The 16980-nt window shown below is 38.6% G+C and overlaps 1 protein-coding gene across 1 annotated transcript; it reads left to right on the top strand.

Moving 5' to 3' along the window:
• The first annotated feature begins 14178 nt into the window (after nucleotides 1-14178).
• Nucleotides 14179-15168, top strand: LOC125119275 (olfactory receptor 10G6). The gene has a single exon (XM_047766113.1). It carries the CDS (start codon nucleotides 14233-14235, stop codon nucleotides 15166-15168), a length of 936 nt encoding a protein of 311 aa, XP_047622069.1. The 5' UTR covers nucleotides 14179-14232.
• Nucleotides 15169-16980: the final 1812 nt, after the last annotated feature.

The following is a 16980-nucleotide window of genomic DNA, read 5'->3' as shown; positions in this document are numbered from 1 at the left end:
CTGCCTTTTTCACTTTGGCCCTTTTAATGGGTGTGAAGTAATATCTTATTGTGGTATAATTTGTATCTTCCTGATGAAAAATGAAGCTGAACATCTTTTTTTTTTGTCTTTTTTGTCTTTTTTGCTATTTCTTTGGGCCACCTCTGCGGCATATGGAGGTTCCCAGGCTAGGGGTCGAATCGGAGCTGCAGCCCCCGGCCTACGCCACAGCCACAGCAACACGGGATCCGAGCCAGTGTCTGCTCACGGCAACGCGGGATCGTTAACCCACTGAGCAAGGGCAGGGACCAAACCCAGCGATCTCATGGTTCCTAGTCGGATTCGTTAACCACTGCGCCACAACGGGAACTCCTGAACATCTTTTAATTATTTGATTCATTGGATGCTACGTCAATGTTATCCTTGTGAAATTTCAATACTATTTTTCATTTTAAATTTATCATTTCTGTTATTATAAACTAAATTAAGAGAGTGAAAGGCAAGCTGCAGAGTGGGAGATATTTGCAATAAATTATGACTGCAAGTCAATAAAAAAAAATAGATAGACCCTCTCAAATTGGAAAATTCGGCAAAGAATATGGACCAGCAATTCACAGTAAATCAAAATAGCCCTGAAAAAGTTGCTTAAACTCATGCTTTTCTCAAACTCATGCAGGTTCTCAAATAGTGAAAACATCTATTGATGGCTTGCATGAAGGAAAAGGCTTTATCTCATGTATTTTTGGTATAAATATGAGTAGTTACAGCACTTTCTTTGGGAAAACAATTTGGCAACAGTTATAGAAAAAAAAATATATATATATTTTGTCTTTTTTTCTTTTCTAGGGCCTCTTCCTGTGGTGTATGGAGGTTCCCAGGCTAGGGGTCTAATCGGAGCTGTAGATGCCGGCCTATGGCAGAGCCACAGTGGGATCTGAGCCGTGTCTGCAACCAACACCACAGCTCATGTCTATGCTGGATCCTTAACCCACTGAGCAAGGCCAGGGATCGACCCCGCAACCTCATGGTTCCTAGTCAGATTCGTTAACCACTGGGACACGACGGGAACTCTGAAAATATATATATATATATATGTTCTTAAATCGATTAATCCCACTCCAGGAATCTATCTCATAAAAATAAAAGTGCCAGTACTGAGTATTTATTCAAATATGTCTTAATACATAGTCTGGAGTTGTAAAACAACTGAAAAAGAAATTCCTAAAGAGGAATAGTTGAATAAATCATGTCACTGTTATATCATGAAATATTCAGCAGCTATTAAATAACTGAATTGTAACCACACCAGTTAACCTTGGTGGGGGTGGTTCATGAGACTTTGAATGGGAGGATCCAGAACTGTGATGCAAAGAAGTATGGCTATTATTGTGCCATTCTGTAAAGCAAACAGTAACAATGTATACATTATAGGGGCATAGAGTAGGGAATGAAAGGAGGGAAAATCACATTATTAATCATAGGTTGAGGAGTGGTGGTGATAAAAAAATAGGCCAATTTTTTTAAAGATGAAAATAATAATATGGCATGTATGATATAATCTAATTACTTTATAACTATAGGCATATGTATGTATAAAGAAACCAGAAAATAAAAGAACTGAATATTGATTGACCTACTGATCTATAGGGATGCCCATGACATATATTTAAGTGAAAAAAAAAAAAAACAGGCTAAAAAATGGTATATTTCAGTTAAAACATAACCCCTACATGCACACATCCACATAAAAAGAAACTCAAAAAAGCCAAAGAACTAGACTTGTAAAAAGAACAGGAAACAAGAGAACCAGGTAGAAATTACTGCAAAATCATGCCTAGTAAATATCACATGAGGATCCACAGCTGTCTCCATGCACTCTCGGCTCCACAAAAGGTCCACCTTCAACACAAAAATAAACCCCCAAGAGCACAGCTGGTGGGTTATCAGCCTTGTCTTTCAAAATGCTGTGTTGCCAGTGCTGTCACTGTCATCATCTGAATTCATTTATCCTCCCCTGTATGTGCTTGTTATTGCTGCTTGCTTCTAATCCAAAGTCTAGGTCCATATACCTTATTGGTGAAGCCTAGATTCCCAAATCCATGTTCCATATTTTCTGTAATAAATGGGAAGGCATCTGGCATTTTGATTTCCATATCAGAAGGCAGTCCGACTTCCAGGGAAAGTCATTATACAGGCAAACTATATGAACAAATAAGTACACCAGTAAACACCCATGACAGTCCATCACACTGACCACATACCAGTTGTAGATATCCTTACCCTCGTGTTTACACACGTGCAACATCAGCACCTAATTCAATGCAAGTTTTTTTCCTCATGCCAATCTTTTCAGAAAAGGCGTCATTCTAAGATATCACCATGTATTTCATCCAGATCCAAATCTGGAATCTCTAAGTGATATCAATTCCATCTCTGGTTTTGAGGTAATCTAACTCTATAATGTGTGATGTATGGACACAGTCATAAACTTATCATAAATCCATCTTATACTTAAGAATGGAGTGAACAGAGGTAAGGAAATCATAACATGTAAATATATACACTGAAGCAATACAGAAAATACACATAAGGTGTACAATACTAATTCTGCAAATAGTTAGGAGGTAACAGTTAATGTTAATGACTCTGTCATCTTCAACACTTTTTCTCATCAGGAAACTCAGCATGTCAGTGTTGCGAAGTAGGGTGAATCAAGCCATTACTTCTGCAAAACAAACGTGTTTTGATCTTGCCAAATTAGATCTCAGTCATTCACTATTTTTACTTCTGGATATAGTTATACATAGAGGCATTCCATGGAATTATCTAGATTCACTGGGAAAGGAAGAGGACAAAGTAGAAAACCATTGCCTTATATTTAGTATAAGTATTTTTCAGTAGGGAGCACAAGTATTGTTCAGTAGGGCAAAGTAGAAAACTATTGCCTTATATTTAGTATAAGTATTGTTCAGTAATTCTACAATTTTGTGTTTATATGACAGGCCAGATATTTCTCATTATGCAATGTGCCAAGACAATGACATATTGGAGAGCCCCTCTATGTGAAAGTAGGAATGTCATGGGAAATCATGGCCTTCCTTCTATACCCATGTCTCCTATAAGTCCTTGAATTATTTATTTGGTGCTTCACGAGTAAAATGAAATAAAAGAACCTTCAACACAGTACAAATGGACATTCTTGAACATTATCCAAATGGAACCAGATTTTGTGGACTAGCTAAACTCACTCCAAGGCAATCAGATAACTAGAAATGTCACTGAGGTGACATTTTGTTACTCCTACAATATGGTACATATATAAATTTGCAAGGCATCTGGGCTATCTTCTATTTCCCACTCACCAAATCCTGTCAGCATAATGTTACTAATATAGTCAACCAACATACTATCCTGTGAGTTTCTAAGTGGACAAATCACTCCAGATGTAACTGTTACACAAAAACCATGATTCAAAAGGGGACCTGTCACAGAGGTGATAAAAACTTAGTTTTGAAAACACAAATGGAAGCTGTATTGAAGAGTTTTTCTTTAAAAGGCACAAAAAGTGTAAAGAGAGGGGAGAATCCAAGATGATGGAGTAGGAACACCCTACTCCATCACCTTCTCTCATGGGCACACCAAAATTACAACTATATACAGAGCTACTATTGATTAGAATAACCCAAAGACTACCAGAAAAGATTTTCTACAACTAAAGATATAAAGAAGGAACCACAACAAGATGTTTAGGAGGGGCACAGACCCATACACCTGGACAGGAAACCCACAGATGTATGTATAATCATAATTGCAGAGATTCTCCCCAAGGAGCAACAGGTTCCAGTCCTACATCAGGTTCCATAGTCCAGGGGTCTTGCACTAGGACGATGAGTACTCAGAACTTCTGGCTTTGAAGATCAGTGGGACTTGTTTTCTGGAGAACTAGAGAGTTATAGGAAATAGAGATTCCACTCTTAAAGGGCACATGCTAAATCTCACATGCCCTGTGACCCAAGGCAGAGGAGTAACTTGAAAGGAACCTGAGGACCCACTTGCTGATTTTGGAGTGCAGCTGATACCAGTTCTAGGTATCACCACAAGACCCAAAGCCAGCTTCCCTGGCACCTGGATTCACCTACCACTAAGTATGCAACACAAGCTCCAGGACCACCCAGGCCCCAGAACCAGCCACCTCATGCACTAGCCTACCCGCCAGCAGCCAGCAGCCTTTTACAAGGTAGGGTCTGGCAACCAGCTGGGCCAGAGGTCAGCGATGTCTACCAGACCACCCATAGTAGTCAGCCTGTCATAATAGAAAAATCCAGAACAACAAAAGACCCAGAATCGCCAAACCAATCCTGAGAAACAAAAACCAAGCAGGAGGCATCACTCTCCCAGACTTCAAGAAATACTACAAAGCCACAGTCATCAAAACAGTGTGGTACTGGTATCAGACAGACAGACCAATGGAACAGAATAGAGAACCCAGAAATAAACCCTGACACCTATGGTCAATTCATCTTTGACAAGGGAGGCAAGAACATCAAACGGGAAAAAGAAAGTCTATTCAGCAAGCATTGCTGGGAAACCTGGACAGCTGCTTGCAAAGCAATGAAACTAGAACACACCCTCACACCATGCACAAAAATACACTCAAAATGGCTGAAAGACTTAAATATGCGACAGGACACCATCAAACTCCTAGAAGAAAACATAGGCAAAACACTCTCTGACATCAACCTCATGAATATTTTCTCAGGTCAGTCTCCCAAAGCAATAGAAATTAGAGCAAAAATAAACCCATGGGACCTCATCAAACTGAAAAGCTTTTGCACAGCAAAGGAAACCCAAAAGAAAACAAAAAGACAACTTACAGAATGGGAGAAAACAGTTTCAAGTGATGCAACTGACAAGGGCTTAATCTCTAGAATATATAAACAACTTATACAACCCACAGCAAAAAAACCAATCAATCAATGGAAAAATGGGCAAAAGACCTGAATAGACTGTTCTCCAAAGAAGATATACAGATGGCCAACAAACACATGAAAAAATGCTCAACATCGCTGATGATAAGAGAAATGCAAATCAAAACTACCATGAGATATCACCTCACACCAGTCAGAATGGCCATCATCAATAAATCCACAAATAACAAGTGCTGGAGGGGCTGTGGAGAAAAGGGAACCCTCCTGCACTGTTGGTGGGAATGGAAACTGGTACAGCCACTATGGAGAACAGTTTGGAGATACCTTAGAAATCTATACATAGAACTTCCATATGACCCCGCAATCCCACTCTTGGGCATCTATCCGGACAAAACTCTACCTAAAAGAGACACGTGCACCCTCATGTTCATTGCAGCACTATTCACAAGAGCCAGGACATGGAAACAACCCAAATGTCCATCGACAGAGGATTGGATTCGGAAGAGGTGGTATATATACACAATGGAATACTACTCGACCATAAAAAAGAATGACATAATGCCATTTGCAGCAACATGGATGGAACTAGAGACTCTCATCCTGAGTGAAATGAGCCAGAAAGACAAAGACAAATACCACATGATATCACTTATAACTGGAATCTAATATCCAGCACAAATGAACATCCCCTCAGAAAAGAAAATCATGGACTTGGAGAAGAGACTTGTGGCTGCCTGATGGGAGGGGGAGGGAGTGGGAGGGATCGGGAGCTTGGGCTTATCAGACACAACTTAGAATAGATTTCCAAGGAGATCCTGCTGAATAGCATTGAGAACTTTGTCTAGATACTCATGTTGCAACAGAAGAAAGGGTGGGGGAAAAATGTAATTGTAATGTATACATGTAAGGATAACCTGACCCCCTTGCTGTACAGTGGGAAAATAAAAAAATTATAAAAAAAAAAGAAAAAATCCAAGCATCCAACCTAGGGAACACCACAGAGCATATATATCTGGTGGTGAGAAGTAAGTGTGCTGCTGGGACACACAGGACATCTCCTAGAAAAAGCCACTTCTCCAAGGTCAAGAAACCAATTTACCAAACAGATAGAAATAGAAACAAGGCAAGATGAGGCAACAGAGAAGTATGTTCCAAATGAAGGAACAAGATAAAAACCTGGAAGAAGGACTACGTGAATTGGAGCTACCTGATAGCTAAAGGTAATTATTAAAGATATTAAAATAACATGGGAGAAGATTAAATGAACAGAGTGATAAGTTAGCAGTTAAAAAAAAAAGTTAGAAAATAAAAAGAAAAACCAAACAGGGATGAATAATACAGTAACTGAAATGAAAATTACACAAGAAGGAATCAACAGTAGGTTAAGTGATACTGAGGAAAGGGCCAGTGAGCTGGAAGACAGAATAGTGCAAATCAGTGAAGCTGAACAAAAAACTTCTGAAAGACAAAACAAAAACACAACTACCCCAAATCTATGGGATGTAGCAAAAGCCATTCTAAGAGGGAAGTTAACAGCAATACAAGCCTACTTTAGGAGACAAGAAAATCTCAGATAAACATCCTAACCTTATATCTAAAGGAACTAGAAAAAAGAAGAACAGGAGTTCCCATCATGGCTCAGTGGTTAACGAATCTGACTAGGAACCATGAGGTTGCGGGTTTGATCCCTGCCCTTGCTCAGTGGGTTAAGGATCCAGCGTAGCCATGAGCTGTGGCGTAGGTCACAGAAGCGGCTTGGATCCTGCATTGCTGTGGCTCTGGCATAGGCCAGTGGCTACAGCTCCTATTAGACTCCTAGCCTGGGAACCTCCATATGCCGCAGGAGTGGCCCTAGAAAAGGCAAAAAGACAAAAAAAAAAAAAAGAAAAAGAGAAAAGAACAAATAAAACCCCAAAGTAGTAGAAGGAAAGAAAGATCAGAGCAAAAATAAGTTAAATAGGGACTGAGAAAAACAATAGAAAATATCAATGAAACTAAGACCTGGTTCTTGGAAAAGATAAACAAAGCTGATAAATGTCTAGATAGTCTCATGAAAACAAAAAAGACAAATAAAATAATAAAATCAGAAATGAAAAAGGAAATGTTATAACCAACACTAACCAACATGAAATACAAAGAATTATAAGAAATTACTGTAAACAAATCTATTTAAAAAAATGGAAAACCTAGAGGAAATGGATAAATTCCTAGAAATCTATGATTTCCAAGACTGAACCAGGAAGAAATAGAAAATATGAACAGATCAATAGCCAGTAATAAAATTGATTCAGTAATTTTAAAAAACTCCCAACAAACAAAAGTTCAGGAACAGTTGGCTTCACAAATGAATTCTACCAGACATTTAGAGAACACCTGTCTTTCTCAAACTATTCCAAAAAAATTGCCAAGGAAGTAATGCTTCCAAACTCATTCTACAAAGCCAGCATTACCCTGCTACAAAAAAAAAACAAGGATATCACACAAAAAAGAAAATTACAGACCAATTATCACTAATGAACATAGATGCAAAAATCTTCAACAAAATATTAGCAAATAGAATTCAATAATACATTAAAAGAATTATACACCTTTATCATGTGGGGTTTATCCCAGGGATGCAAGTATGTTTCAATATCCATAGTAAGTGTGATACATCACATTAACAAGTTGAAGAATAAAATTCATTATTATCTCAACAGATGAAGAAAAAGCTTTTGACAAAATTCAACAACCATTTATGATAAAAAAAAAAAAACTCTCAACAAAATGGGTATAGAGGAGATATACCTCAACATAACAGAGGTCATATATAAGCCCATGTTAATATCATACTTAATAAAAGATAAAAGCATTTCCTCTAGGATCAGGAACAAGACAATTAGGTCCACTCTCTCACTTTTATTCAACATATTATTAGAAATTCTAGCCACAGAAATCAGACAAGAAAAAGAAAAAAGAAAGAGGCATCCAAGTTAGAAAGAAGTAAAACTGTCACTGTTTGCAGATGACATGATACTATACATAGAAAATACTGAAGATGCTGTCAAAAAAAAAAAAAACTTCTAGAACTCATCAATTCAGTAAAGTTGCAGGATACAAAATTAATATATAGAAATGGTGCGGAGTTCCTGTTGTGGTGCAGTAGAAACGAATTCAAATAAGAACCATGAGGTTGTGGGTTCGATCCCTGGCCTCACTCAGTAGGTTAAGGATCTGGCGTTGCCATGAGCTGTGGTGTAGGTTGCAGATGTGGCTCGGATCTGATGTTGCTATGGCTGTGGCTGTGGCTGGCAGCTGTAGTTCCAACTAGACCCCTAGCCTAGAAACCTCCATATGCCGCAGGTGCATCCCTAAAAAGCGAAAAAGAAAGAAAGAAAGAAAAAAGTTTTGCTATTCTATAATACTAACAATGAGCTATCAGAAAGAGAAATGAAGAAAATAATTCCATTTAAAATTACATCAAAAAATAAAATATTAGAATAAATTTTAAATTAAGAGGTCAAAGACCTGTACTTGGAAAACCTATAAGGCACTAATAAACCCATTGAAGACGATACAAACAAATGGATCGATATATGGTACTCATATATTGGCAGTGTTAATATTGTTAAAATGACCATATTCTCCAAGGCAATCTACAGATTCAGTGCAATCCTGTCAAAATGTCAACAGAATTTTTTTCAAAAATTAGAATAATTCTAAAACATGTATGGAAATACCTAAGATCCCAAATAGACAACACAATTCTGAGAAACAAGGACAAAGCTGGAGGCATTATTCTTCTTCATTTCAAACCATACTATAATACTACTAGTTATCAAAATAGAATGGGACTAGCACAAAAGCAGACACAGAGATAAATGAAACAGATTAGAGATCCCAGAAATGAATCCACACTTTCTATGGGAAATTAATCTATTAATTATTGTGTGATTTCACTTGTATGTGGTACCTAAAAAGCATACAAATGAATAAATATGCAACAGAAAAAGTGTCATAGATACAGAGGACAAAATGGTAATAGCCAGAGGGGAGGAAGTTGGTGGGGAAAAGAAAGATATAGGTAACTGGGAGATTAGGAGGTTAAAAACTTCCAATAACAAGATAAATGTGGAGTTCCCATCCTGACTCAGAGGAAACGAATCTGACTAATATCCATGAGGACGCATGTTCAATCCCTGGCCTTGCTCAGTGGGTTAAGGATCTGGCATTGCCGTGAGCTGTGGTGTTAAGTTGTAGATGCGGCTCAGATCCTGTGTTGCTGTGGCTGTGGTGTAGGCCAGTGGCTACAGCTCTGATTTGACCCCTAGCCTGGGAATCTAACCTGGGAACCTCCATATGCTGTGGGCAGCCCTAAAAAGACCAAAAAAAAAAAAAAAAAAAAAAAAGATTAAATGCGCCATGACTATGAAATGTGCAGTGTGGAGAATATAGTCAATAATTATGTAATATATTTGTCTGGTGTCAGATGATAATGAGAAAGCGATACAGTGATTGTTTTGAAATGTATAGACATATCCAAGCAATGTGATGTGCACCAGGAACTAACCTAGTGTTGTAGGTCAAATATACTTCAAAAACAAACAAAATCATAGAAAATGAGATTAGATCTGTGATTATCAGAGGCAGATGGTAGGGTAGGGGGTAATCAAATGAAGGTAATCAAAAAGTAGAATCTTCCACTTTCTAGATAAACAAGCACTAAGGATGACATGCACAACATGATAAATAGAATTAACACTGCTCTCTCTATGTGACAAACGACTGAGAGTTCTTAAGTAAATCCTGAGTTCTCATCACAAGTCAAAAATGTTTTTCTTCTATTTTTGTAATTTTGTATGTACGTCAGATGATGGATGTTCACTAAACTTATTGTGGTAATCATTTCATGACAAATGTCAGTCAAATAATTATGCCTTAAACTTACACAGTGTTGTGTGTTAGTTATACTTCAATAAAACTGGAAGGAAAGAAGAGTAATCAAATGATTTTTAATTTAAAAATGCATACTAACGACTTAAGTAATTAAAGCATGTGAAAAGACAAATGTATTTTAACTATTATTTATCAGTCTATAGTTTGCCCAGCACTATTTCAGAACTACAAGTTGTAGTTGATTCCGTATAATATATTTGCATAGCCATGTGAGAGATTTTATCCACTAACAAAGCAATATGACCTTCCCACCTTTGGAAGCATCCATGTTCTCCATAGAACTCAGTTTTTCCAAGTGTAAAATTGGGGTGTGCTCTAGATCATTTCTCTAAACAGCCATACGTGTTTGATGTTTAAGGGACTGCCATACTCCATCTAGCTTAGTCTCCTATTTGCATATAGAACAATCTAGACAGTGTTGCCTGAAATAAAGTTGCCTACCCTAGTGCCGAATGTCCTAATAATTCACTCTTTCAAACTGAGTTAAATTCCCTTTTACAATAATTAACTTATGGCATCCATGTCTCATCTTTGTCATTGAAGTTCATTCAAATTCCATGTGTTTATGGAATAAGTAGACATAACAACATTATCTTCAATTTATAGATGAGCAAACTAAAACCCAGAGAAAGCAGGATTCTATGCAATAGGGACATTACATGTGACTACATAAATTTCCTGAATGGCTGTAGTTCACATTTGGCTGTTAACAAAGCCCACTGAAACTTACTTCCACACAATTGTCTCTGGAGGGTGAAGTAGAAGACGATGTCAGCCCCCTCCCCCCTCCCCATGGGACTGTAGGAAGGAAGAGCCTACTTGCCAGAAAGCAAGACTTCAGAGGTCAAAGCCTAGGGATATCAGCTGCTAGTGCTTTCAAAAAGGCTGAAGAGAGAAGGGGTGAGCTCAGAAAACTGTACTGAAAGAGTGCAGTGACACCACCAAGGAGGGGCATGTCAGAAGAGGAGACCTGGAAACCTGCTGAGCTCAAAAAGGAGCCTCCACAAGAAACAGCAAAGAATAAGGAGCAGCCAAGGCAGGCAACGCACCTCACTGCAGATTCACATCCAGGTAGTGGCTGTCAGCAGAGAAGACTCCCGGAGGGAGATAGAGGTGTGGTGATGAAACTTTATTAAAGTTAAAGACATTGGGAACAGGGAAGACAGCCAGGATTTCCCCCTAGCGTTAATGCTTTACAAGTAAGTGTGCCGGGAGGGGAAGACCTTTACACTCTGCTCATCAAAGGCCAATTTACCAGTTTTCTGACCCAGCTGAGTTTCAGGGTCCATTTAAGGCCAAGTTTAGTTCAGACAGGGTTTAAATGGCCAGATAAAGCTAGTATATGGTACTCATATTCTTTTCCCCATGACTGCTTGTGGAAACTGCTTCTCTTCCCATTAGACAGATGAGTATATCACATAATGAAAATACAATGTAGTACTGACTAAACTGTATACACCACATAACTGGAGCAGTTTTAGTTGTTAATGCAGTAAACCAGGGGTATTCTTATGTCTTCCCGGGGGAAAAATGATTATTTCTGTGCAGAGAGAACAATACATTATAAAAAATGAATGATGACTGAGATGTCAAGGCAACAGGAAGATGAGAAATTTTTATACTACAGGAGAGAGTTGCGGCTAGGGGAAAAATTGATTTTTTGTATGTAAGAACAAAATTTATTATTTTTTAGAAGTTTTTAAAAATTTTTATTATACTTGATTTACAATGTTCTGTCAATTTCTGCTGTACATTCGAAGTGACCCAGATATATATATAGATATTTTTTCCTTTTTCTCACATTATCCTCCATCAAACAAAATTTAAAGTGTGAATTTTTACTGATGCAGAAGAGATTGCTATTTTTTTTAGATGAAAATCTGCCCCAATTCCTCCTTGCTCTGTCTCCATCTCTGTCTCTCTTTTACAAGTGAGAAACCAAGACTAGGCATATTAAGAAATCCGTTCAAATTAATATGGCTAGTAAGTAGTGACAGTCTCAGTATTGGAATTCTTAATGATTTCAGGTCCTAAGGTTATAAAAACTAACTGATTATTATCCTAGATTAAGATTATAAAACCTAACTGATTATTATCCTAGATTAAGTGTCTAGATAATAAGGACATTCTGACAAGACAGAGAATAATACATTTATTCAATAAGAAATAAAAATCTTCTTGTGCAAGGTATGCTGTAACCTTGGGATGAAAATTAAAATGAGATAAAGTCCGTGTAGGAATTCACAGTCCAGTGGGGAAATCAGGCACACAAAGGGGTGAATTGCAACATGCTTAGTAATTCTACCATAGAATTGTGAATGAAGTACTGTGGAGGCTACAAAGAATGAGCAGCCATTTGGGGGAAAGGGGAGAAGGCTTTTACTTAGTAAATCACACATAAATGAGCTCTTAAAAGGGTAATAGAAATGTTTCAGGCATCAGTGTAACAGGGCCATTCCATATGAAAGGGACAAATGTCTAAGGAAATAGAAAAATGTTTGGCTACAGCACAAATTTGTAGGATGGAGCACAGAGAGAAGAAGCTAGGAAGTATGTGGACATCAGATTATGTGTCTCTGTTCCTATAGGTGGTGCCAGTAGATATGGACTTTCCCCTGGGCACTGTGCTGCAATAAATAAATAAATAAATCAAGGAAGTGTCTAGGAAATCTCTAAGAACTTCTTCTGAAATTGCTTCCGAAGAGATTCTGTAGCTCTGCGATGAGAGATTACTTAGTTTCTCTGTGGTTTAGACCCTTATTTAGGGTGCCCACCTGTCTCAGTTTGCCCTGGACTCTCTTAGGTTGAACATGGAAAATCTCATAACCCAGGAAATTGCTTAGTCCCCAAAGCACCTGTTTCCACTCACTGCTGAGTAGTCTCTGTGCCACTGAAGGAGACTGAGAGGAATAAGGTTATGGACACACAGGGATTCAGGATGTAGAAGAGCTAGAGAGCAGCCACTACTGAAACCTTAGCTCTTTTGCATAGTAGGAGTCTAGCATAAAAGCAAAATTCATTTCACATTTTCTAAAGACGTCTAAGTGATTCTGAGTGGTCCCTGAATTTTCAAGAAGGTATCCCACCATTTTAGATGTTTGCTTCCAGTTGGTCAACAGACTGTTAGAGGTAATATTGGTGGGGAAAAGGTGACACTGGGAAGGATACACCTTCCACAACCCCTCAGTGTCTGGAAGAGCTCTGGCATCGCTTGATCCACTTTTCTGCTTTCTTCCTCTCACTATGGCTGATGCCAGTCACCAGCAGTCCTGGGAGAAAAGGCTCTTTGTGATGCTGCTTCAAATTTGAAGGACTCAAATCTACTATTGGACAACTCACGGGAAGCCACATTCGCTTCAGACTTGAGACATAAACGCAATGCCTGAATTTGCTTAATGTAGAACCACGACACATAGCAGTTAGAAAATAATAGCTAATGTTATTGAGTGGCATTGTGCATTATGTGAATTTATTTAATCCTTACAACAACCCCAAAAAGTAGACACTATGATTGTTCCCATTTCTAAAAATAGGCAAAGAAAGTTAAATGGCTTTTCCAAGATTGCCAATGAGTATAAGTAGAAGAACTAGGATTTTAAAAACAGGTCTGACTTCAGAGGCCATGCTATTATGATATAATATATGCTACCTTACTGAATGGATATATGGACAGACAGATGGGTGGATGGATGGATGGAAAGATGGATGGCATTTATCCAGAACCATACAGAATAGATGCCCTGGGGCTCAAGATTTCATATTGCTTCACTGAATGATTGAAAAATGGCTTGTGTATTTTTGAAATTTGTGAAAATAGATATTTCTAGCATAATTTCAAAGATCCTGAATATTTTATGTTTGATATACAGTTCAGAGAGTAAATTTAAAAAAATCTACACAGATTTTTATTTGGCATACTTACATTAAGAAATATAGTCCCAACTCTCATTAAATAAATAAGTTGTAACCTAATTCTCTAGTACATAGATCAGAGGTCAAACGGAAGGAAAGCAACAGCCATTTCTTCAATAGACTGGTTTAGGTTTTATATGATTGTTCTTCTTTCAGACATGAAAGTCTCTGTGTATGGTCTTTCCTTCACTTTCCTGAATTATATACATATAACCTGTGACATAGGTTCTAACCTTGGAGAGAACAATTGCTCTCTGGAACCAAGCAGTATCTCAGAATCAGAAGTTGGGGTGGTAAGTATGGGGAGAAAGAATGATTAAGAACAAGAGCTATCACATGAGCAAGATCTCTGTTTATGAGATCCTTTTCTGTCCATATTTGGGAGGGACATAATATATATATTCCATGCCTAGAGAATTTAAAGGGCATTGAATTTTCCCTTTGGCTACTTCTTTTGGCAGATGTGAACAGAAAGGAAATGCAAAGTGGAAACCAGACTTCTGTGTCTCACTTCATTTTAGTGGGCCTGCACCACCCGCCACAGCTGGGAGTACCACTCTTCCTAGCCTTCTTCCTCATCTATGCCCTCACCATCTCTGGAAATGGGCTCATCATTCTCACTATCTTGGTGGACACCCAGCTCCACCGTCCCATGTACTGGTTCCTATGTCATCTCTCTTTCTTGGACATGACCATTTCTTCTGCCATTGTCCCCAAGATGCTAGCTGGCTTTCTTTTGGATAGTAGGATTATCTCCTTTGGGGGCTGTGTAATCCAACTTTTTTCTTTCCATTTCCTGGGCTGCACTGAATGCTTCCTTTACACACTCATGGCTTATGATCGTTTCCTGGCCATCTGCAAGCCTTTACATTATGCCACCATCATGACCCATAGTGTCTGTAACTACCTAGCCATTGGCACCTGGCTGGGAGGCACCCTCCACTCACTTTTCCAAACAAGCTTCGTATTCCGGCTGCCTTTCTGTGGTCCAAACCGGGTAGACAATTTCTTCTGTGACATTCCTGCCATGCTGCGTCTAGCCTGTGCTGACACCACCGTCAATGAGTTGGTCACTTTTGTGGACATTGGATTCCTGGTCCTCACCTGCTTTGGGCTTATCCTCACTTCCTATGGCTACATAGTGGCAGCCATCCTGCAAATCCGATCTGTCAATGGGCGCCGCAATGCCTTCTCTACCTGTGCCTCCCACCTTACTGTTGTCATTGTTTACTATGTGCCTTGCTCCTTCATTTACCTTCGTCCTGGCTCCCAGGAACCCCTGGATGGAATGGTAGCTGTCTTCTACACTGTCATCACTCCCTTGCTTAACCCCATCATCTACACACTCCGCAACAAAGAAATGAAGGCAGCACTGTGGAGGCTGGGAGGTCGCAAGGATGTGCAGCCTCACTGACATCATGCATTGCAAGCATGCAGGAGATACTAAAATCTGGGGCATCAGATAGGACATGAGATAACTGAGGAGATTTAAGATAGAAAGCAAAAGAAGGATTCATGCAGAGGTAGAAGCACCTAGGTACAGAGGTATCTTGGAGTAGAAGACTCCTAGGTACAGAGGTGTCTAGGTGTCCTAGGTACAGAGGGAACAGAAAGTTCCACATTGTAACTTACTCTCAAACATGATTTTCCAGGTTTCTTCATTTAAAACCAATGGAAATCAATCAACTCAACAAGAATGACACCTTGCAGGAAAGGTCTAAGATAAGTAAAGGATCCACATAAAATTCTCTTTCTCTGTGGCATCAGTCTACATGTATATTAATTGCTTCTGATCCTTGAGTTGATATCCATATAGCTTGTTACAGGTTTCAGATAACCTTCTTGCAAACCATGTGATTTAACCTTGACAAAAATTATGTGAGGTAGGTAATATTACTCACACATAACTATGGGAAAACTGAAATTCAAGGAAGTGACTTTCCCATATTCCTTACTCTCTGCCTTTTACTTTGATTAAAAAAAATGGTAGATGTACATGAACATGAATTTTAGAGGGTAAATTCACCACAAGGTGGGGGAGCCATTACATGTGCACAGCGTCATGATCTGAGTAGTTCTGGCCTTGTGAGCTTGCACGGGGCTCCACTTAGGTAAAACTGAGATGGGTATATCAAGGGTAAGCTTCCTTCCTCCATATAAACTCATTTTCCCTGATCTTTCAAGGATATTAATTAAACAGATCATGTGAAATAGTAGAATAATATGTGCTACCACATGCCAGTGGTTTTTCACAGCTGTTTAATAGCAATGAGTTGAAGAATGAGATGGGACATGTACCTGGTTGCAGCATGATTGACCCAAAGGCTGTTTTATGATAACGTGGCCAGAGTCCAAGCGGGACCCCTCATTCACAGGTTATGGGATACAGGATGCTAGAGATACATTTGTTGATGTTTCAAATGTACATAGGTGAGTATAGCCCAAGAAGTATGACTATGTGTTCTCCAGAATCAATTCTAATTATTAAGAAAATCAGTATAATGAAAAAGAATTGATTTCTATGGACCAGAAATTTTCTGAGCCAAAATGTGTATGGCCAGTGACTTTTCTCACTGTCTGCTATAACAGCAGAGCTGCAAGGCTGAACATCAAAATATGCATGAATAGGAAATCCAATTCAAATAATAAAAAACATATTCAGTATAACTCTAAAACTGTAACATCGTTGTCTAGTCTAAATGAGTTTATAATCTAATGAGAACAAAGTGCATTTATATGTGAGCAAAGAGATAAAAATCTAAGACTTGAAAATGAATAAGAAATAATTGGTTTATAATTCAGTAAGTACAAGAAGTACTGTAGTAGTTTAGGAAAAGAAGGAGAAAGATCATTAGACCTGGAATTTGTAAAGCTGGCATTGTGGAAAGTATAAGCTCATCTTAAGTTTGAAGGTCTTGTAAAATCTAGTCAGTGAGAAGAAAGGAATAGATAGTATTTTTCAGGTGATAGGAACAATATAAATCCTAAGGGTAATTCTAGGAAATACTCTGGAGAAGTCTATGTGGCACAGGCGAGCAGCCCTGGGGCTAGGAAGAGGCAATTACAAATTCTATCTTGCAAACATAAAAAACTGCAGTGCCATGGGCACTTCAATATCCCATAGCACAAAAGGAAGCAGAATCAAGTTAATAAGCCTCCTGGGCCAGAACAGAGATCTGGAAGTCAGATTAAAGCAAACATGAGGACCTCTTTTCTCATCAAGGCC

The sequence above is a fragment of the Phacochoerus africanus genome, unplaced genomic scaffold (assembly GCF_016906955.1).
Source record: "Phacochoerus africanus isolate WHEZ1 unplaced genomic scaffold, ROS_Pafr_v1 Scaffold_27, whole genome shotgun sequence".
Taxonomy (NCBI): domain Eukaryota; kingdom Metazoa; phylum Chordata; class Mammalia; order Artiodactyla; family Suidae; genus Phacochoerus; species Phacochoerus africanus.
Note: the sequence above shows the minus strand (reverse complement) of the source record. Positions and strands in the feature narration are given on the sequence as shown.